The sequence below is a fragment of the Dipteris shenzhenensis genome, chromosome 13 (genome assembly GCF_047967505.1).
Source record: "Dipteris shenzhenensis isolate YYH24624 ecotype China chromosome 13, Dip_SZ_1.0, whole genome shotgun sequence".
NCBI classification, from domain to species: Eukaryota; Viridiplantae; Streptophyta; class Polypodiopsida; order Gleicheniales; family Dipteridaceae; genus Dipteris; species Dipteris shenzhenensis.
Genome location: NC_141608.1, coordinates 40685968 through 40708603, shown reverse-complemented (window position 1 = coordinate 40708603; position 22636 = coordinate 40685968). Strand labels below are relative to the sequence as shown.

General features: G+C 46.8%; 1 protein-coding gene across 6 annotated transcripts in view; it reads right to left on the bottom strand.

Moving 5' to 3' along the window:
• The window catches only part of LOC147895400 (uncharacterized), a 127426-nt gene that overhangs the window by 68731 nt on the left and 36059 nt on the right, over positions 1-22636 (bottom strand). For all 6 annotated transcript variants that reach the window (XR_015542033.1, XR_015542032.1, XM_087384181.1 and 3 more), the window contains one exon: positions 11291-11478. Coding sequence is in view for 4 of the 6 variants with exons in the window: in XM_087384181.1 (XP_087240307.1) it covers positions 11291-11478 (188 nt within the window). In the remaining 2 variants the exon portion in view is untranslated. The remainder of the gene's footprint in view (positions 1-11290; positions 11479-22636) is intronic.

Here is a 22636-nt window from a genome sequence, read left to right as displayed (position 1 = left end):
CTGCATAGCAGCAGTAGGAGTGGACACTGCAAGAGCATGTGCTGGTCTTTTCTCATACATGTCAAGCTGAAAAAGACCACGTAACAAAGTGCCATACAATCTCAAGGCATAGTCATGCTCTCTGTCATGGACTGCACACTTGTCATCTTCAAAAATGACCTGAAATCCAGCTCTGTTAAGAGTGGACACTGAAAGTAGATTTTTTGTGATACCAAGCACATACAAGACATCAGAAATTTTGAATATTGAGCCATCAATGGCTGTAAGTTCAACTTCTCCTGTACCACGAACTGAATAGGAGTAGTTGTTGGCACATGTGACCTTTTTACCAACGGGTGGTGGATGTAGAGATGTGAAAAGACACTTCCTGAAAGTGATATGCTTTGAGGCACCGCTGTCAAAATACCATGTATTCTGTGTCTCATTGACACTGAAAGCTGATGCATCCTTGGAAGAATCATAACTGCATGTCAGAAAAGCATAAGAGTCATGATTACAAGTGGCTGTACTATCCGGAGCAGCCAACTGAGAGTCTGAAATGCAAGACAAGAAGGCATAGTCGTGCTCCACAAAGTTGGCTGTAGCTTGCTCATTGTCAGATGCATGAGGAGCTGAATCTGAAACAGCCATACCGGAGCTGTTTTTCTTTTCTTTTGCAAGCCTTTTCTTGCATTCTCCAATGTAGTGACCTGGCTTTTTGCAGTAATTACATATTCCCTTCTTCCTGGGTTTACCTGCATCACCCTTAGCCTTTTGAGAAGGCTGTCCTGAACCACTCGAAGGCTGATTTGCTGAAGTCTTTGCCTGTCCCTTTACTTTAGACTTGAATTTTAAAAGCATGGCATGTTCACCTACTCGTGAAGCCATGTTTTTCCTAGAGTCTGCTCTTCCTGCAGCAAAAGTCCTATCAACTCGTGAAAATTGAGAGTATTTGCACCCCCCCTCAATGACAGATTCAGCGAGGTATGAAAGCTGAGATAAGACTCAGGAAGAGAATTCAGAGTAGTGGTAATCATCTCTGAATCAGGAATGATCTCATCAATATTGAGCAACTGCTCTCGTAAATCTTGTAGCTTTGTGAGGTGCACTGACATGGAGTCACCCTCTTCCATATGTGTATGATTCTCTTTTCAAAAAAGACACCCTGGCATCATTCCGAGCTGCATACATGCTCTCCAATATATCCCATGCTGCCTTTGAGGTCTTACACGACCGGATATATGGAATGATGAATCTTTTCACTGAAAGAGAAATACATGACAAAGCTAAAGCATCACATGAATCCCATCTCTTCTGCTCTAGAGTGGTAGGTATAACTGCACCAATAACTTGTGCTACAGCTGTACCCTGTGCACGAGACCTCTGCCTCCTCCTTGTTGGGGAGGGGTATTAGGTGCCACATTTGCTGGCCGGAACTCATCCCCATTTACATAGTCCCACAAATTACGGGAAATCAGAATATTGCGTACCATAAAACTCCAGAGGGAGTAGTTGGTACCATCCAGCTTATCCTCTTGTGAGAGACCACTGAAACCGAAATCTTTCTGATTTTGTTGGGCCATGTCTGAGAAAGAAAATACAGCAAATGCAAATCTGAATTCCCTTTCTGGGAATGGAGTGCACAAATCCCAAAAAATACAGCCAAACACTGGCTAAAAATGCAACTCAAATCTTTGTAATGTCTCTGTCAGAAATCTGCCAAAGCATTCAATCTCTCCCAAAACCTGCCAAAAGTGCTTCAAAACACTCACACGAAGGCAGTGTGAACTAAAACCTGCAAAATTGCTCTCCCAACACAAAAGCCCCAATTTGTGGCTTGAAATTGCAACCGGAAAGGGGCAAATGGTCTGAAAGCCCCAAATGTTGCACAAATTGCTCTCTGCCTGCAAAAGTCCCAAATTTCACTGCAAAATTGTAGTGTAATTGCAAAAGCCCCAAATGTTGAGGTGAAAATGAGTTGAAATTGGGGCAAATCCACGAAAAGCCCCAAATTTTGCAAAATGCCCAATTCAAAGAATATGCTCAAATCTGCCCAAAAATCTACTCTGTCAAACAATGGCTCCCTACAAAATGTACCTACAAAGAAAATAACCTGCACAGAGAGTTTTCTCCAACACAACACCTGCAAACGAAGCAGTCCCGTACTAGTTGTACGGACTGCTGTAGGGAGATGTATACGACACAAAACATGAGCTGCGCAGCTGGCAAGTGTACGGTCGACATACGACAGAGTAGTACGATGTACGAACGTTGCTTGTAGGTACGGAAGTTTGTATGATGTACGAACTGCCTGCAGTGTACCTGAACAGTACTGAACATGCACTGCAATTGTACGTGAGCGACGAGCTGTACGGCTAACGGTACAAGCGCTATACGGTACGGCGATGACGAACTATACATTCTGGCAACGAACTGTACGGATGGCGACGGGCTATATAGCTAATGACGTTCTGTACTGGCAGCCTGGTACGGACGTACGGAACAGCCTAGAATGGCTGTACAGACTGATGCGAAATGGTACCGAAGCTGCACGGGCTGGGGCTGTACGGCGATGATGCAGGAGGAGCTGGGAGCATGTCCGGGAAGGAACACTGCTCTGATACCAAATGTGAGAACAAGGGAGAGAGCAAAGTGAGAGAGCAGGAACAGGAAAGAGAGAGAGCTTAAAACGATAGTTGCAATAGATGAGTGTCGTACAACTGAATAGAGTGATAGGTTTTGTCTAAGTGACAAAACCTTATCCTTCACTAACCGTAGTTAGTGAACTAACTGTGGTTAGGGGGAAAAACCTCTAAGTGAGGGAAAAGTGCCCCTAACCTACTTATTACGTTACATTGGTCACTGCTAAATTATAACAATAATTCTAACATCTACTCTCTTACAAGGCTAGAAAAAACTGAAAAGCTTCAAAGTACAAGCATTTGGTGTAGCAAAGATTTGTAACCAAATTCCATAATAAAAATCATAGTGGAAATGATACTTCAACTTGCATGCTTCATAGAGGTGGCTAAATGAAAGTATTCCGAGCAAATCCAAGTATAGAAACCTAAAAGAAAGTTGTAGCCACAATTGTACTGATGCTATTCAACACTTTAAAATATCAGAAATGCCAAAGTAGCATCTAATGTAGCACCAAATTCACAACACTGTCAAAACTGTCCAAAACAAGGGCCTGATCTTGGAGGGCTTGTATCTCACTCTTCAAGACAAAGAAAAGAGGGCTTTTTAGGTAGAAATAAAGCTGGTATACCAAAGAAGAGCCACTGAAGAGGAAAGTCAAAATGCCGCGTCACGTCACCATAGCCAAGAGCTTGATTGTCGACTGGTTTTTTCGCGTTTGCTCCCTCCTTGGTGGACCACTTTGGACAGGGGCTAGCTCATGTTGTTGTGCAAGCGTGGCTCAGAGGAATTTTGAAATGGTTGCTCCAACAAGTCGTATTGCACGAAATGGCATCAGAAAGAAAGCAGTTGTTGCGCGGCTCTGAGGGCACCATTCCTTAATTGCTCTAACGTGGGAGGTCGCCTATATGAAGGGTCTCTCTAGCCAAAAGGACTCTGGGAGAAGTTGCCTATAGATGGAGACTTCAGCCTTCCAAGTGGTTGGCCAGAAAGGGGCAAAATGGAGAGGAAGGTGGGAAAGAAGAAGATGATGATGATGACATGGCATAAATGGGCTCAAGGAGGATCATAACGCTCTGATACCATGTTGGAGAAGTGAAAGGAAAGCATGGAGCTGAACACAAAACAAGAGAATGCTTATAGAATGAAGAAGGGTGAGGTCCATATGTAGGCACCTCTACATGAGCCACCAAGCTCCACAATCATCTCCTCAATCAGCTCCTAGAATCTCTCAATCAGCCTATGTGGCATCTACCACCACCTAATAGTGCTTATGGGCACCTAACTGTGCCTCTAGCACACACACATAGAACCCAAGGTGTGCCTGGGGCATACACCTTGAGATATCCCAACATGTTCGACCTTATGATGCAGCAGCAAATGTTTGACATGATGGAGGAATGGCTTTCCCCCCAGGGGAGGGAGATGTGGGTCACCCATGGTCACACCGCCACTTTTCAGCTTGGCTTCTTAGCTGACCGTTGGGAGCTAGGTGTTGCAGTCTGTGTGCTTCGCCTCGGACCCGAGGTTTAGCTTAAGCAGGACTCTACAGCTTTGTGCACACAAATTAGTGGTTGATTCCTCATTTCTGAGGAAGTGGGTCACCAAGGTAGGCATCGAGCCAGTTATGCCCTTGGTACGACGCCGCACTGACATAGATTACTCCCCATCTAAACCCGCACCAAAGTCCCAAAGGTCTCAAGTTTCAGTACAGGCTCCCACTCATAGGCAAGCTTTGCTCATCCTAGGCAGAGCAATATGGATGGGTTTGAGGGTTGGAGACTCCAAGATTGGGGTTCTCAACGTGTATGCCCCAGCTTGTAGACAGCAGCGACCCGCCTTTTGGAGGCAGTTGACGGAGTTCCTCTCGGATATGGACTCATGGATTGTTGGAGGTGACTTCAACAATCTCGAGTTTGAGAATAAGCGCAGGGGTGCTTCTTAATCCGAGATGCTGCTTCAAAAAGAAGCACCTGGTAGTAGTTCATTTTCTCAATCTGCGGTCGGGACCCCCGGAGGAAACCGGAATTCTCTAGGTCTCCTGGCAGTCTCAGTTTCTCCTTTGGGCAACGACGGTACGATGGTCTACTTGAGAGACTAGACAGATTCTATGTTGGAGATTGGGCCATGCATAGGGGTGGAGCCACCAATATTCTAGCAGGGACTACCCTCTCAGACCACGCTCCTATCGTTCTTCACCTAGAGCATCCCCGTCGTGGCCTACCGTAGAGGGGTCCGCATTCCAGATGCTTTGCTCCTGGAGGAGGTACAACAGTGTATTACAGCTATTTGGCAGCAACCTAAGTCCCCCCGCAGTGAGGAGCTTCGCACCCATGCTCTGCACCGCCGTCATACCCTTCAAGAGAGAGAGAGGGCTTTGCAGCAGGACTTGGCCTCCATTGAAAGTCTTCGAAAGCAGGATTTAGAGTCACATTGGTCAGCAGACCAGTATGAGTGTGCTTGCTTGGAGCTTCAGGATACTGAGGTGAGACAGGGGCTGAGTACTCCTACCACTACTCTAGATCTCGGTGGGTACAGCAGGAGGGTGACATGACAACCAGGCAGTCTTTCAGACCACTGGCCCTAGATTAGCTAGCGCACAGTTGTAGAGATTGAGAGACTCTAGTGCGCAGATGCACTCGGATCCGCAGGAGATCTTGGAGTTGACCTCAAATTTCTATCAGCGCTTGTTTTAGGCCGAGGAGGGGTCACCGCAGGTTTTAGCAGCCCAAAATTCAATTTGGACACACGTTCCGAAGGTGGTCTCCCGGAGTGTGAGCAGCCAATTAGATGCGCCTTTTTCGGATGCGGAACTTTGGGAGGCCCTTCGGTCTCTTCCATCCCCGAAGTGCCCCAGGGAGGATGGGTTGTCCCCGGCTTTCTTTAGGTGCTTCTAGGAGTGCATTCATACCCCCCTCCGCTTGGCTTTTCACTCGGGCTCTCTTCCTTCGACCCTGAGTCATGGCTGGATATGCCTGATCCCAAAGGGGAGGGATCGCTCGAACCTGAGACAGTGGAGATCGATCACTCTCCTTGACACTGCGTACAAGATCTTGGCCAAGGTCTTAAGCTTGCAGCTTCGCCCTCAACTAGTGGACATCATCCATGACACGTAGACACGTTTTGTCTAGGAGCATAGCATCTTGGACAACACCTTTACTTTCTGGGAGGAACTGGATTGGGCCAGAGAGGAGTCTCAACCTCTCGCAATTTTGCTTTTGGATTTTGAGAAGGCCTATGACAGAGTGGAATGGTCTTTCTTGGAGGGCACCATCCAGAGGCTTGGCTTTTCAGATCGCTGGATCAGGGGTGTCTCAGCCCTTTATGCAGGTAGTTCGAGCCAGATACTTATTGGTGGCTACACGAGGGAGGCCTTTTTTCTTTCCCGCTCGCTTCGCAGGGATGCCCACTTGCCCCTTTCTTATTCCTCTTTGTGGCCGAGGCCCTAGGGTATTTTTAGAGGTCTCAGTCGGCGGGACTCACAGGGATGAGGCTCCCAATTCGACAAGAGGAGACATCATCCATGACACGTAGACACGTTTTGTCTAGGAGCATAGCATCTTGGACAACACCTTTACTTTCTGGGAGGAACTGGATTGGGCCAGAGAGGAGTCTCAGCCTTTGCAATTTTGCTTTTGGATTTTGAGAAGGCCTATGACAGAGTGGAATGGTCTTTCTTGGAGGGCACCATCCAGAGGCTTGGCTTTTCAGATCGCTGGATCAGGGGTGTCTCAGCCCTTTATGCAGGTAGTTCGAGCCAGATACTTATTGGTGGCTACACGGGGGAGGCCTTTTTTCTTTCCCGCTCGCTTCGCAGGGATGCCCACTTGCCCCTTTCTTATTCCTCTTTGTGGCCGAGGCCCTAGGGTATTTTTAGAGGTCTCAGTCGGCGGGACTCACAGGGATGAGGCTCCCAATTCGACAAGAGGAGACATCATCCATGACACGTAGACACGTTTTGTCTAGGAGCATAGCATCTTGGACAACACCTTTACTTTCTGGGAGGAACTGGATTGGGCCAGAGAGGAGTCTCAGCCTCTCGCAATTTTGCTTTTGGATTTTGAGAAGGCCTATGACAGAGTGGAATGGTCTTTCTTGGAGGGCACCATCCAGAGGCTTGGCTTTTCAAATCGCTGGATCAGGGGTGTCTCGGCCCTTTATGCAGGTAGTTCGAGCCAGATACTTATTGGTGGCTACACAGGGGAGGCCTTTTTTCTTTCCCGCTCGCTTCGCAGGGATGCCCACTTGCCCCTTTCTTATTCCTCTTTGTGGCCGAGGCCCTAGGGTATTTTTAGAGGTCTCAGTCGGCGGGACTCACAGGGATGAGGCTACCAATTTGACAAGAGGAGATGCTTTTGGACTCAGAGTTTGCAGATGACACAGCCCTTTTTGTAGAGGGCTCAGCTCGGAGCTTGGAACCAATTAGGGAGGCCTTGGCAGTGTATTGTCTAGCCTCAGGCTCCAAGAACAACTAGACCAAATCAGTCGGCTTTCTCGCAACGACAGAGGCGGTACAAGAGATCCAAGATTGGGGCACAACACTAGACTTCCGCTCGATTTCGAGGGGGCAGACAGCAAGATACCTTGGCTGCCAGGTTGGCATCCTCCTTGCTACCGCTTGGCACATAGCCTCCTGCTGGTGTTTTCACAGGGGATGCATGGGACAACTGAGGCGCTTGGTGCACAATTTCCTCTGGGCAGGATCGGGTGGCACACGTAACACCCGAGCGAGCCTGATAGACAATGATCCTGCCCCAGGCCCAAGGAGGATTGGGCATCATTGATCTGAAGATGCAGAGCAGAGCCTTGTTGGGCAAGTTGGTAGTGAGAGGCCTCACTCCAAGTACAGAGCCTTGGAAGCTTCTTCTGCAACGCGGTCTCCTTCAGAACACCCCCCGCACGGGTGGTCAGTGGCAGCAGTCACACAGATGACTCTTCTTGGAGGCCCCCCTTACACAAAAGGGCTCTCCCTTGATGCGGAGTCTCTTCAGAGTTTGGCAGCATTTGGCAAGGGAACTTATCCGGGCTAGTCCTCTACTTTTTTAGGAGTTTGCACAACAGCCTCTGATCTCGCACCCGAAGGTCCAGGATCAAGATGGTCACATGCTAGGACAGAGGTTACATATTGGTTGGGCACAGTGGGACAGCGACCCAAATCGATCTTTCAGGACATGGACGAGACTCCCGGCTGACACAGAGGTACAATTAGAGACCCTCTCACATCTTCCGAGCACGGCCCGAGGATGGCAAAGATTGAGGCAGCTATCCCAAAGTCTTGGTGGCCGGACCTTAAGAATTTCACACCAGCACAGTGGTTGGGCCAATTCTCAGGGATAGGGGTACCTCTTCGGATTCAACTACGCCCCCTCCCTCCCATTCTCAGTCGAGCCCCGGTTCTACAGTGTGGGTCCAGGTGGACTCTTGCACTCTCTGACAAATGGAGATCCAGAGATAATTGGAGCCTTGGATAAGTTAGGGTGGCAGAGGGTCAGATTAGTGGGCCGTCTGGGCCAGCAGTAGTCGATTGACCCCTCTTGCATCTCAGATCTGGATGCAACTCATTGGCGCTATGGTTATGGGAGGGTCGTCCAGTGAGGTACAGTGGGACCCACGCGAGTGGTTATGGCCGTCCAAAGTAGGCCACTCAGAGAGAGTGGAGGAGGCGCCCTTCTTCTCTTATACTACACGCATAGGATGCCGCTTGCAGTTGGAGACGGTAGCCTGGACTCTGTCGAGAGAGAGGCATTGGGCAGCACAGCACATACCTCGAGAGGTGAGATCCAGGCTCTGGACACGCCTCTAATCCAGTCTCCGACCGCGGAAGATCTCCTACTTTTTCTGGATGATAGCCCATGGAGGTCTTCCCGTTGGCCCTTGGTTGGAGCAAATGCAGGTGGATGGCAGCTGCCATTAGATGCACGATTGGGACTTTGGAGACGGTCCCCCACTGCCTTTAAAGCTGCCCAACAGCACAGAGGATATGGCGAGGAGCGCTTCGGATCGTAGCGAGGCTTCAGGACACGCAGAGGGACTTCACGTGGGGCATGGCTGCTTGGTTGTCAGAGGGTGGCCATGCCTTTCCCATTGACTGGTCTCTCCAGCATACAGGATACAGGGCCTATGAATTCACAGCATTGAGTTTCATGAGGCGACCCCTCCCAATAGCCATCGACCTCTTCCTTCATCGGAGGACAGCGTGTGGGAGACAGTACCCAGCATTACGGCATGGAACATCTGGGTTGCTCACTGCAGCTGGGTTATGGGCCAGCACCATGTTCCACCGTCGGCCACCTTGGTAGCCATCTAGCAGGACATCATCTTCACGCTTCGCGCCATTTGGGTTATGGGCCAGCACCATGTTCCACCGTCGGCCACCTTGGTAGCCATCTAGCAGGACATCATCTTCACGCTTCGTGCCATTTCGGAGCGAGGCTCTCCAAGTTCTCAAGCTACCGTCGCACGACGGGAACGTTTATGCAAGGCTTGGCCTGCAGGTGTTTTCTACAACATCACCTTGACAGAGATCAGATGGTTGTATAGTCCGTTACCCTGATTGTTAGCCCCTGTTACAGAGAATCCCTAGGCAGGGAGCTGGGATCTCTGGCAGCAGGAGTGTCTTTTCTGACAGCCAGCATTTAATTTTTTGGTGATTTTCATGGTTGGCACCTTTATGGTATTTGCCAACTCGTATGATCGTTTTTTACAAGCATCAATAGAAGTTTTTTTCTCTGGAAAAAAAAAAAAGCCTTGCTCGACAACAAGCCTTCTTCTATGGATATTATTTTAGCTACTCCTTCATACGGGGCAATTTGTGCTTCAAGAGTCAACGCACCCGACCATTCTTGCTTTTGAAAAATGCTGAGGCAAATCTAATTTAACCAGCCTAGTGAACATCTGGAAACATAGGTGTGGCATAATCCACACTGTACATACATGAATTCCTTGTTTTCCATGTTCATTGTCACCTACACATGTTCATTATTCACACTGTATGTACAGGAGTTCCTTGATTGTATCTTCTTGTCCTTACTAAGGCCTCATCTTTAAAACATGAGTCATTATGTTAGTGAGAGGGGTCTTTTCCTGCCACTATGCTTTTCCACACCGAGTTCGTGAAGTTGCAACACAAACTTCATGTTATAAGGTTGAAGAGGTCTGACCTTACAAACATGAGTCGTACTGCTACCCTGTCATTCTACTCTCCTAACTCAGCGCTGATAGTGGTGGATGCCTTCACAAACCATGGTGAAGTTTTGCAAATGTATATATACCTTTGTAACACTAGAATATATCCAATCGTACAAATTCAGATTTTTGTTGTTCTAAAGTCCAAAACTCTATAATGTGATAACATGTGAGTGGAAGATTTCACTACTCTTCTTGATGTTGCTCGTGCTCTTCCAAGAAAGAACCCATTAGCTTGAAAGCCTCAACTTTTTTGAGATTTTCATTAATTAATCTTATACTAAATTCTTATAGCTCTTTTGTTCTTAATTACAGCAAGCAAATTATTAGATTTTGCCAGAGGTCTTTAAGTCCACGGATAATTGGTCTTTAGGGCAAGCACTTAAAGAAGGAGAGTAACCATGTTCTCTTTATCCAAGGTATGATTATAAACACTTCATCCAAACAATTGCAGCAATGTACCTTTTAAAAACACAGGTGATAGGCCCACACACTAATAGAAAAAGAAAGAGCCTCAAAATGTCAAGAAGCCATAAATTGGATATGATTTTCATATGGTAAAATTTAGATCTCTGCTAAGCAGGCAACATCAAACATGTGGACACGTTATTCTATAAATATCTGTTCTCATGCATGCACAAATGTCCCCACACACAAGTACATACACACATGTATCCACACATATGAACACATACATATCCAGAGGTCCTTGCCATAAGCTTCTATTAACACTCCAAAGATGAAACCACAGTCAAGGAGAACCAAAGAAACTAGTCCACAATCCCTTTACTTCTCATGAAGACCAGTCTAATTGATTGTAGTCTCTACCAAAAAACAAACCTAGGACATTGAGATAGCACAACACACTGCTAAGACTACAGAGGACATCGTCACATATTGGCAAGCCATGAACAAACAGGCCCAAACATGAAATGTGTGCATACACTGACATCAGGAAAATATATTTGTAAGACTAGAATAAGTCCAATCATACAAATTTTAGATTTTTTGCTGTTCTAAATACCAAAAATCTACACAGAAAATAAAAGAGAGAATGAAAGAGAAGGAAAAAAAGGTAAACAAAACCTTTTATGGAAAACAAAAGGAAGACAGACTTAGCAAGCAAAGCAACACTAATGTCATCATCAGTGCCCAAGCATGAGCAGCTATACTGGGTAAAGACCCATGGAGTCTCTTGGGCAAAACCCAGTAACATGCCAAAACTCAAGGGACTCTGACTAGAAAAAGGCAGTTTGGAATTGGAAATGTATGTCCACCGGCTGATGAGTAATAATAGGAAAGTGAATCATTGCCAAGGATGACAACCAAATAAGATGTGCAAGCACTGAGTGCAATGAAAATGTTTGCCTCGGAAGCATTTTGATCTAGTTCAATTATGAAGCTGCAGCATATCTAACCGAACAAATTATCAGGTACACTCGCAAATGCATGCAACTTCATCATACTCAATTGCACTCACACTGACCTTGCTTTGCCCTGCTCCTTTAACTTTGACTGCTTTCCACTCACAGTCAATGCCTACCAACGTGACCCCGCTCAAATGTCTTAGGGCGAAAGTTAATCCTTCGGAAGTGTCAACCCAATGCACATTCTCCTCTGACACCAAACTTTCCAATTGAATGTAACGGCTGCCCTTGTCCCTGTTTTCAATCTCTGTTGGCACAAGACAATCCAAGTAATTATGGAAAGGAAATAAGCAATCGAGATCACTGGAATACAAAAAGAAAGCTTTAATTACACCTAGGACCTTGAAATTAAAGCAACTCAGAAACAAGAAAAAAACTTCTCCGACACACACTACGAACTCGAAAGCAAGAGAGAACGAGAGAGGAATGCATACGAACTCGGGGAAATGGGGCGGTATGGCCGACCAGGTCCGACCATGGGTTGGGCTATAACCGACCTGTTGGTCGGGTGTCTTGACCAGGGTTTTGGGCCAGGTTGACCCCCCAACCAAGGCGGCCTAGTGGCAGCCCCGAAACAGACCATGGGGGCGGGAAGACGCAGCCCTGCACCCCACTGCACCATCTCAGCAGCAACCGTGCCATCATGGCAGCCTATCATGGGCCTAGGGGCAGGTGAAAAAAAACCCCGCATCCCTCCGTACATGTGTATGGCTGCATAGCCTCTAGGCTGACCATGAGTCTGACCCCCTCTAACTCTCCAAGCAGGCAGACCCACAACCAATATATATACCTAGATGAATCCAGGAACATTCCCAAACTCATCCTCTAAAAACACAACATAGTGCAGTTTCAATCTCATGATAGTCACTCATAAGATTGAAACCATAAACTTCATCACGTATAGCAAGGACTAGCTCCTATGACATCCCCACTAACATCACCAGCACCCAACAATGGGTGTAGACCATAGTATAAAAATATGCTCTCACACATACAAATCCACACACCCACACAGACTTGAGCATCCATTTATACAGAGTCTTCGTACTAAGTTTCTGTCGGCACTTCGGAGGTGAAGGGCAGACTCAGCCATGACGAAGGCTAGCACTAAAGGAGAAGGCTAATCAAAGTAGTCCAAAATCTCTTCATTCAAGCTACAACTGCTTGTGAAGTCTAAACGATTTCATTTTAGTTTCTCCCAAACAAGCATATAACCAAGGCTCTCACTCTATGACCCTCACTCTATGCCAGAAGCAATTCACATTTGAGGGGTCCCCTGTTGAGATAGTTTCATCATACACTTATCTTGGGGTTATCTTCTCCGGATCCAGCTTCACTATGAGACCTGCGATGCAAGCACGCTTGAGCAGAGGGTATGCTTCATTGGCCAGACTAGAGAGACAGTGCTTCCGCTCGCACTTTCAGGATCCACGCACCAAGGGGTTGCTTTTTGACTCCTTGGTTTGCCCAGCGGGGATGTACAGCAGCCCTTGTTGGGAGCCAAACTTGTCGGATACAAAGTGGGCCTATGTGGGGCGGCTACAGGTTCTCATGTTATCACGGATGATTCGTGGTAAGCCATCCGTTCCTCACCAGTTCATTTAGGCTGAGTTTGGGTCACCCCCTTTACAGCTAGATATTGCATTTCAGGTCATCACGTATCTATACCGAGTTATGGAATATGGGGATTACACCTTGGGGCATAGCAAGCTACCATGGATAGCTCTATCCTCTTCTATGGCACTTACAGCAGGTGGAGACCAAAGGTACTGGTATGCACAGACAGAGAGATGGTTTGAGCGACTGGGGCTCCACATGATAGAGTACCTCCCTTCCAGTACAGCATGGATGCTCCGTTTTCTCCCCTCCTATCACATGAGGTCAACCAGGTTATCCGTGAGGATCTACTACAGCTACACACATTTCGGACCTGGTTGTGGTTGGGACCGAGTGAACTCCCGGTGAAGCTTAGCTTCTACAATGATCACTTCTTACATATCACAGCGAAGGGTTTCATTGACCCACCAGGATACACGCAGATTCACCTACCCCACTCGTTGAGGATCTCTCTTGGGCAGTTCTGGATCTCTTCACACAAACTTCGCATCGAAAGCGGCAGAGCGGAGCAACTACCTAGGGAGAGGCGCATATGCATACTATGTGGCATGCAGGAGGTTGTAACAGAGGAGAATTTCATCTTCAGGTGTCCTGTGTACTATGAGATCCGAGGGCGTTTCCACTGCCTCTTCAGGGATAGTTATGGGATTTTGGCCCGTTTCCTCTCCTACCCAGACCAGCCGTGTTTGGCAAGTTTCATTCATGAGGCACTTAGACACCGCGAGAGGATACTCCGAGCACGGAGACAATAGCAGACTTCTTCCTTAGCTAATCCCTCTTAGAGCTCTATCACGGAGTTCTTTCAAGTAGATCACATGGACCCCCACGAGACGAGGCCTCAACATGACCGTGACTCAGAGCCTGTGACCCGACAGCTCAGACAGAGGGTCGATACACAGATCACACTTTGGGACATCCCCTCCTTGTTTAGAGTCGGAGCCCAACTGACGGGGGTCACGATAGCCTTGGTCAGACGCAGAGCTACGACCAGGAGACGTGCCAGGACCGCACCTCTGAGTGGCCGACAGCACTCTATTGCCGACTTCATGCCTCCACTGCCTCATCCATCCTGATATCTTGCTACTACCGATGATGATGATGATATTGATGATGATGCTGAGATTGATATATAGTCGACCATCGACATGACTATGTTGTACTTAGGACTTAGTACTGCCATTCTGCATTTTTGCATTTTGCATTGGTATAGATGCTTGTTTAGTAGCTCCACTACCATAGCTTGTTGTATCCGAATTTTCATAGTCTCATAGACCCATCGGTCTTCCGAAGACTTTAATAAACTTTCTTTCTTTCTTTCTTTCTATGATACAAGAGATGCTACCTCTTACAACCCCTCTCAGCTCCCGGATCATGGATCAACCCCAAGGAGCTAGAATGATCTCCAAGCAATTGTCGTGCCAAGGGCGTGGTGAAGAGGACCGCCTTGTTGTCCTTCGTCTTACAATAGATGAGCTAGATCACGTCAACGAGCACCTTCTCCCAGACATAGTGGTATTGGATCTCAATATGCTTTGTCCGTGCATGGAATACCAGATTTTGAGCAAGTGCTATAGAACTGTGATTGTCGCGGTGGATAACGGTCGGGGACGTCTGTAGTAACCAGTGTCACCATTTGGTACTTCTCTCAAGATATAAAGTATAATCTTTATTAGAATTGACTTCTGTCAAAGAATGTTGACTTTGGTACTATGAATAAGTTTTATTGTTTTACTTTTGCTTTGCATTGGTAAAAGAGATCTGTGGGGATGCCCACAAGGGACTAGGATTAGTCCAAGAACTAGGAATGCATGCAATTCGCTAACCTTTAATGGGTTAAAGTGTTGTAGTGTGTGTAGGACTTGGAAGAGTGCTAAAAGGCTCAAAAAGATGGAGCAAGTGGCAAAAAGCAGGTCGCACAAGGCAAAAAGCACCCGGGAGATGGCGCCATTACAGAAGCACCCACGATGTTCTAAAAAGAGCATAAAAGCTGCCCCAAGGTGGGCTAAAAGTAGGAAAGCTTAGCTTTTGTAAAAGTAGCTTTAGAAAAGCAGGTCTATCTTTTAGCTAGGCCAAGTCTATAAAAGAAGGGGCCTCAGAGCTCCTAGATTCATTCAAGATTGTACTCAGCTTCATGCTCTTCTTACAGCCAGTTGTACCAAGTTATTTCTATTGCAATAAAGACCTTTTGGTGAAGGGGGGGGGGGGGCAGCCCTTAGTTCTGACACCTAGTGTGGTGTATTGTCTCTTTCCCTCCTCTCCCAGATCCCTTTCTCTTGCTGCAAATCACTTCCTCTACTCCCGCACGCTTCCTGAGGTGCTGTACGGCTGATTCCTGCGTTATATGTACTAGTCCTTGGCATGCATGACCTGTTTTGAGGGCGAGATCCTGCTACGAATTGTTTTCCAGCCACCTAGAACACTATAGCTGCTAAGATTTGGAATTTCAGCCCTCCACTAAGCCCTAGCCTTGCTGCGAATCGCTCTAGGAGGCGTTTTCTCTGCTGTGATCTGCCCTAAAGCCCTGAAGCAGCTGCGATTTGATGCCAGAAGGGTGCCTGGGAGTATTGGATCTGTTTTCAACCAGCGAACCCAAACTGCCTCACAAATAGCAGCAAACAAGCAACCCGGTACTTAGCCTCAGTCAAAGACGGTGGGTTGCCTTTAACTACTGCTGCTGAGCCGAGGGTAAAGCAAGAGCAGTTGGTCGAACAACAAGTGTCTTGACTCTCCTCCCCACTCGGAATCACTCCAACTGAGTAGCTAGATCCTAGACTGCTGCCCTGGCTAATAGATTAACCCTTGATTACGAGTACCCTAGAAGTACCTAAGGATCCTCATACCATCATCCCAATGAGTCTTCTATGGCGTCTACATAAATGAACTCAGTAGCCCAACAGAGTAGCAAGATACAATCTAAGGGCAATAAAAAACAGGCACCCATACCCAAGGCTGTGTGTTTGAGACGAGAAGATGAATACATCACTTTGTCAGTGGCAAGAGAGAGAACCCTAAGGTAAAGGACAATGAGGGGAGGTCTCTGGCCATCATCCAATAGATCAGCTATCCGACTGGGCTTGTGTATGCTGTTTGTCGGACCAACTCCATCGTGTCAGGCTAAGCATAGCAAGAAGGGCTCATACGACAATGGCTCTGGATCTGGTGATGGTTGGCATGGTCAAGGAAGAAAATCAGTGATGGATCGCTGTTGCTGCCTAGCATGAACAGACTGTCCAGGTCCCTCCCTCTTTTGTAGCCTTCGAGAGGAAGCTCGTCATCTAACAAGTGCTACCGTGACTCTTGCGGTTTGTCTCCCCACATCAAAGAGTAGAGAGATCTTTGCAGTCCTCATGTGAGCGTCTCCAGAGGTATTGTCGAGGCATGCACTCTACGCCACTACTATGTCTAGTCCCCTACTGCCCCTAGGCTCAAGTTACCAAAGAGAAAGTTAGGATCGTTCTCTGCTTGGGCTTTGACGGTCCCTCTTGTGCTCTTATCTGCTTCTCATGAACCAATCTATGTGTCTTTGGGCCTTAAGGAGAAAAATGGCCATGTGTTGATAATTTGGGTGTGCCAAGAGCTCTGAGTGGGCTAAAACCGCTTCTGATGTGCTAGCCAAGTCCTGTACGTCTGTACGTGTGGAGTTGCAAGAAATCATCTTTGATTACCCGGTTCACCTTGTGGTAGGTGAGCAAAATGGGTGGAGCCTCAAGGCTACACTGAAACGTGGCAGTCTGTTCATCTATAGCCCCAAGCTTACAAACCATATGTGTGTGCGAGCATACATAGCTCCTTTGATCCGCCTCTGCCTGCATTACCCACAATAACATCGGATGAATACGTGGTCTTATAAACCCATGTGACACCAATTACCGATTGGTGCTTTCATGTTGGAAGCAACTCCCAAGTCTTTTCTATGGATTCTAGCTCCAATTCCATTGCTTTCTTCCAATGCTCCTGAGAAAACACTTCTGTACTAACGAGGGTTCTTTGTCTGTTAGAATACGAGACATCAAGGAGTAATTTACCTGAAGCAGGCTTGCCCCTATGGTGGTTGCTAGTTGTTGAGCCTATATAAGTCGTGCTTCGTAGTAGCTTTCCTATCTTCCTACCTCCAAACTTTCACATCTAGGAGAGATGGGTATCATATTTTTCTAATCGAAAAGTGCTCAAAGTCTTACTTGTAGCTTCTAGCAACTCACACCAAATTCCTAGCGATTGTCCTTCGCAAAAACTAAAAGTGCTCGTCCACGACCTTTCCCTAAGATGTGACGCAAGGGCATGCGAACTAAGTTCTCCATTACACAACATTGTCCCATTAAACTTGTGGCATTGAGAAGCTAAGTTGTCAAAGCAAATTTTGATCGGGGGTCACAAACTTCTCCTTGTTACGTTGGGATATACATGGACCTCCATCTTCCCTAAGCCATGAAGAAGAAATATTTATTACTCCTAAGTCATGGAGAGTTTTTGAGAACTAGACCTTGAAATGGGGCATCATCCGGGTCACTCTCGGGTCAATCATCTGAAACAACTGCTGGTATGTGAGGGAGCGCAGGCACAGGAGCATCAACACTATCATCATCATCATTAGCTAGCTCTGCAATAAGGGGTGGCTCCGTACTAAGGGGTAGCTCTTTGTTCAACTAAAACAACATCCCTCCTGAGGACAATCTCCCGCCTCGAAGAGTCATACAACCTGTAACATGTCGACTAAGAAATTAGAATTGTAGCCCAAAAAGATCATCTGAGTGGACTCCCTCTGTTTCTTGGGAATGTGGACAAAGGCATCACATCCGAATACACAAAAATAGGATACATCAGGTTTCCTCCCAAAAAAAGCCTCACAGGGAGTTACCTTCAGAATAGCAATGGTCGGAGAACGGTTAAGGCTATGTAATGCCATAGCTGTAGGCTCTACCCAAAGGAACCGAGAAACCTGATAGTGTACTAGCATGGTTTTGGACATTTCCACCACGGTCTTGCTCCGCCCATCTACCCCTACTTCAAAGCCAGTTTCGTGATTGGCAAATTCTTGTCGAATGCCTTTTGTCACACAGAATTCCTCAAAGACATGGGAACAAAATTCTTCACCTTTATCAAACCTTAGGGTTTTGACATGCAGCCCAGACTCATTTTCCATAAGAGCACACCATTCCCTGAACCGGGAATAAGCCAAAGCTTTCTAAGCCAGAAAAAAGATCCACATAAACCGGCTAAAATTAACCAGCAGCATAAAATAGAGCGCACCTCCAAGACTTGGAACTATCATAGGTCCACAAAGATCTACGTGAACCAACTTCCGAGGTATAGAAGCCCACCATGAGGCCTACTTTGCAAAAGCATCCCCCTGACTACATTCATTCACATGTGACCACATATAAGTGTTCAAAGTTATAAGAGAGTGTGTGTGTGTGTGTGTGTGTGAGAGAGAGAGAGAGAGAGAGAGAAAATGTGTGTGTGTGTGTGTGTGTGTGTGTTGCTGCAATTTCTGCAAGGTGGTCAGCCTTGGGCTCTTATGATTAGGACTCTGGTCACTCATATCAGTATTTCTGCGTTTGGTCATTGGCAACTCGATCACTGGGATTTCTTTTTTGGCTGCACTAATGGCACTTTGCCTAGCTGCCCTTTTGTCTCCCGCTTGCTTCTTGACTGGAAGCATGTTCTTTCTCATCTGGAATGGAATGGACGGCAATCTTTGCTTGGGAATTCTTTGAGAGCTGAAAGCATTCACTGGTCGAAAGTCTTTCAACCTCCCTTGGCTTTACAAGAACCTCGACGTTCCTACTTTGTCTCGTTTAAAGGCATCACCTCAGTTGCTGATGTTATAGATGATGCTGGTACTGTGCTCCCCTTTTCTCTAGCAGCCACTACTGGATTGGGCTCTCATTATCGTCCTTTGTGGCGACAAATTACTTCTATGCTGTCGCCTTTTGTTCTGATTCCTCCTTTGGAACTCCAGAACCAGCTAGAAGATTGGACTTTGATTTCTCAAGGGTCCTCTTCTCATCCTTTGAGGCTATCTCAGGTTGCTGTACCTGCATTGTATATGCCTCAACCTTGGGTTTCAGAGAGAGGGGATTCTGTTTGGCGAATGCATCGCCCAGCCAAGTGGTGGAGGAGAAGATTACAACAACTTTGGGCCTATAAAGTACCGCTTCGGCAACAGGTTTTCTTTTAGCAAGTTCTTTTGGGAGTGTTACCATCTAGACAGCTATTAGCTCATCGACACATTGCTCATGCACTTTGCCACAGATGTTCTGCTTCTTTGGAGATTGTGCCTCACTTGTTTTGGCATTGTACGTGCTCTCGTGAGTTTTTTGGTCAACTTCAACAGCGCTTGCGAGCAAGATTCCCATCTCTTCCATTTGGGAAGTTCTTCTGGCTATTTGGGTTTCATCCATCCACACTAGATATACCTTTGTAAGACTAGAATAAGTCCAATCATACAAATTTAGAAATTTTGTTGTTCATCCAGACTAGAGTTTCATCTTTTCTTCGTTTGGGTTCGCTACTGGGCACTATGGACTTTATGGACATATAGGAATTGTAAAGTCTTTGGTGATCCTACTTTCTCTCTGTTTGGCTTTTTTAGGTGTTCTCTGCAGCAATCTTTCTTTGATTGCTTGCAGACCTGCTGCATAGATCATGAGGTCTTTTTGGCATATACTGAAATTTTCAATTGATGTAATTGTAGCACCTTATTTTGAGGTTGCTACTCATATAATATAATCAATCAAAGATTTCACCCCAAAAAAAAAGTGTGTAGACAGGAGAGTGCGATGGAGAGCTCTGCTGCTCCTCCTCCCTCGCCTATACCCTTGTCGACCTCCGTACCCTGCCCGTGCATGCCTGTACTGCCCTCGTCCCCTTCTATACCCTCCTCAGCCTCTACGTCCGTATAGACCTTGCAGGCTTTGTGCGCCTCTGTACAACTCCCGTACAATTCCGTACAAAAACCATACCCTGCTGTCCAACCCACGGTCCTTTTCGTACAGCCTCTATGTGCTTCTGTACAGTTGCCTTTCCCTGCCTCAGCCTCTACCGTACCTTTGTCCGTACCCTTGCCCTCTCTGTCCGTACATTCTTCCCTGCCTATCCCTTCTCTCCAGCAGCCGACTGCTCCTGCTCTACGACATTATATACAACCTCGGTCTTCTACTTCAGATCTGCAACAGCCTGTATCTAATTTGCAACAGCAGCCTCCTACTGCTTCGTCTGATGGTTCCTTTGTCTTCACAGTTTTAGCCCCTCCTTCTGCCCTATCCTCTCCTGCGCGTGTCTTCACTCGGCAGAAACATGGTGGTTTGGCTTCTTCGCGCTTGCTCAAGTCAGCAAAACTGGATATTGCGAATGGTCCCTCTTCTCCCTTTCAGTTGGAACTTCTTCGTCAGCTATGTGCTACTTCTATTGCAGAAGTTCCCTCCTCGGGTTCACCTCTTGTTCGATCTTTGGATTCTACCCTTTTGGTCTCTGATTTTCGACAGGCTCAACAGTTTGGGGTGTCTCTTTTTTATGGGTAGGATTCTTTCTCCAGCACAACTCCGTCAATGGATTGAAGCTACAGTGGGCCCGAATATTATTTCTTCCATTGTCTTTATGGGCAAAGGGTTTTATTAAACCCAGTGTCCTACGACTGAGGTGGTGGAGAGTCTTGTTAGCCGTGCTGGGGTTCCTGGGGCAGGTTTCTTTGCCTATGTGATGCCTTGGGATCCACTTTTTGATCCGGCTGCTTCCCTTTTGACATATTGTCCAGTTTGGATTACCCTCAAAGCGTTGCTTGTGCCTCTTCTTCAGCATCTTCCTACCCTTGCAGCTTTTTTGGGGAGGCCTCTGCATATTCCGAGACAGGAGTTCCTGCAGGCTACTCGGGATGTTCGACTTTGTGTTCTGTGGGATATGATGCAGCCCGTGCCTTCTACTTTGGATCTTGATTTGGGATTTGCATATCCGATGCGAATCAAGCTGCATTTCGCCTCTTTTCCTATAGCATGTTATCGATGCCGCCAGGTTGGTCACTTTGCACGTGATTGCTCTTCTGCTTCCAAGACCACTCCTCCTGCTCCTTCCTTAGCTGTCAAGATTACTCTCCCTTCTCCTCCAGTTTCTATGGCTTCACTAAAGAAGCCTTCTCTTACTGTTCCGAAGCACTATTGGAGACGGAAGTTCAGGATCAGGCTTCTATTGAGCATCACCAACCTCCTTCTCCTCAGGATATGGATGTGCCCCTTGATGAAGGCATTATACAAGATGACGTGCTTGGTATTTCTACGGTTGATACTCGAAGTGAAGCTGATATGATCAGCCCTGATTTATCCGATGCAGCTCCTTCGTCAGAGAGTGCAAACATTGCTCCAGTTCCTTTGCATGTGATGACTATGCCAGAGTCTCTTTCTCAGGATGCAAATGTCTCTTTTTCTCTGGAGTCTTTTCATCCTATGTTGCAACAGGTTTTTGACCCTGTCATTCAGAAATTCAGGCTCCCAGCTTATATAAAGAAGAATCACAAGGGCAAAAAACAGGTGGTTTTAATTGATGGTGCAGTTTCTTCACTGCATCAATTTTTAGAAAGCAACAATCTGAAACTTGAGGATGTTGTCTTTGATCCTTCTCCAGTTTGAATCTTGTAACTTTCTACTTGGCTACCTCATGACTTTTGCTCTGAGGCTTTATTTGTAATTTTTACTTTGTACTTATTGGTGGGTTTTTACCCCTTTTTGGGGTTTCCCACACAGAAATATAAGATTTCACCAAAAAAAAAGAGTGTGTGTGTGTGTGTGTGTGTGTGTGTGAGTGGTGAGATATTTTGGGAATCCGTTCTTGCAATCTTATGAATATTTCAGACTCTCCCTACGGCAATCTATCTATGATGCTTGCCATCAAGGAGATCTTCCTCAGTCATGCCTAGAAATAGTTTCTCTTTGCTTTTGATTTCCTGTTGAGGCTCTCTGTTATTTTGAGACCCTCATGTAAATTTTGCTCATAATATAATCATGGATTTACAAAAAAAAAAGTGTGTGTGTGAGTGGTGAGGAGCGATGGTGAGCTCAGCCCCTCTCTCACCCGTCCCTCTACCTTGCCCGCAGCCTGCTACTGCTACTGCGCCTGCATCCATACCCCTTCTGTTAGCCCCCGTACATCTTCCGTCCGCACATGTCCCAGACCCGCTGCTGCCCATACCATCTACGCAGCAGCCTGCACAGCCCGCCCTCAGATCCCCTTATGTGATGCCCTGCTTCCGTCGTGCTAGTATACATGGGGCTGGTTTCTTTGCTTATGTGATGCCCTGGGATCCGCTTATCTCTTCTGACTCACTATCCGGTTTGGATTACCCTCAAAGCGTTGCCTCTTCCTCTTCTTCAGTACCTTCCTACTCTTGCAGCTTTTTTGAGGAGGCCTCTACATGTTCCGAGACAAGAGTTTTTGCAGGCTACTCGGGATGTTCGCCTTTGTATTTTATGGGATATGATGCAGCCCGTGCCCTCTACTCTGGATCTTAATTTGGGATTTGCTCATCTGATGCGCATCAGGCTGCATTTTTCCTCTTTTCCTACAACATGTTATCGGTGCAGGCAAGTTGGTCATTTTGCACGTGCTTGCCCTTCGGCTTCCATGACCACTCCTCCTACTCTTTCAACTGTAAAGTTTACTCTTCCTTCTCCTCCGATTTCTGCTAAGGCTTTACTGGATAAGCCTTCTTTTACTGCTCCGAAGCATTGCTGGAGGAAGGTAGAAAAATCACAGGTTAAACTTTCTCTTGCTGAAGAAGTTCAGGATCCGACTCCCGTTGA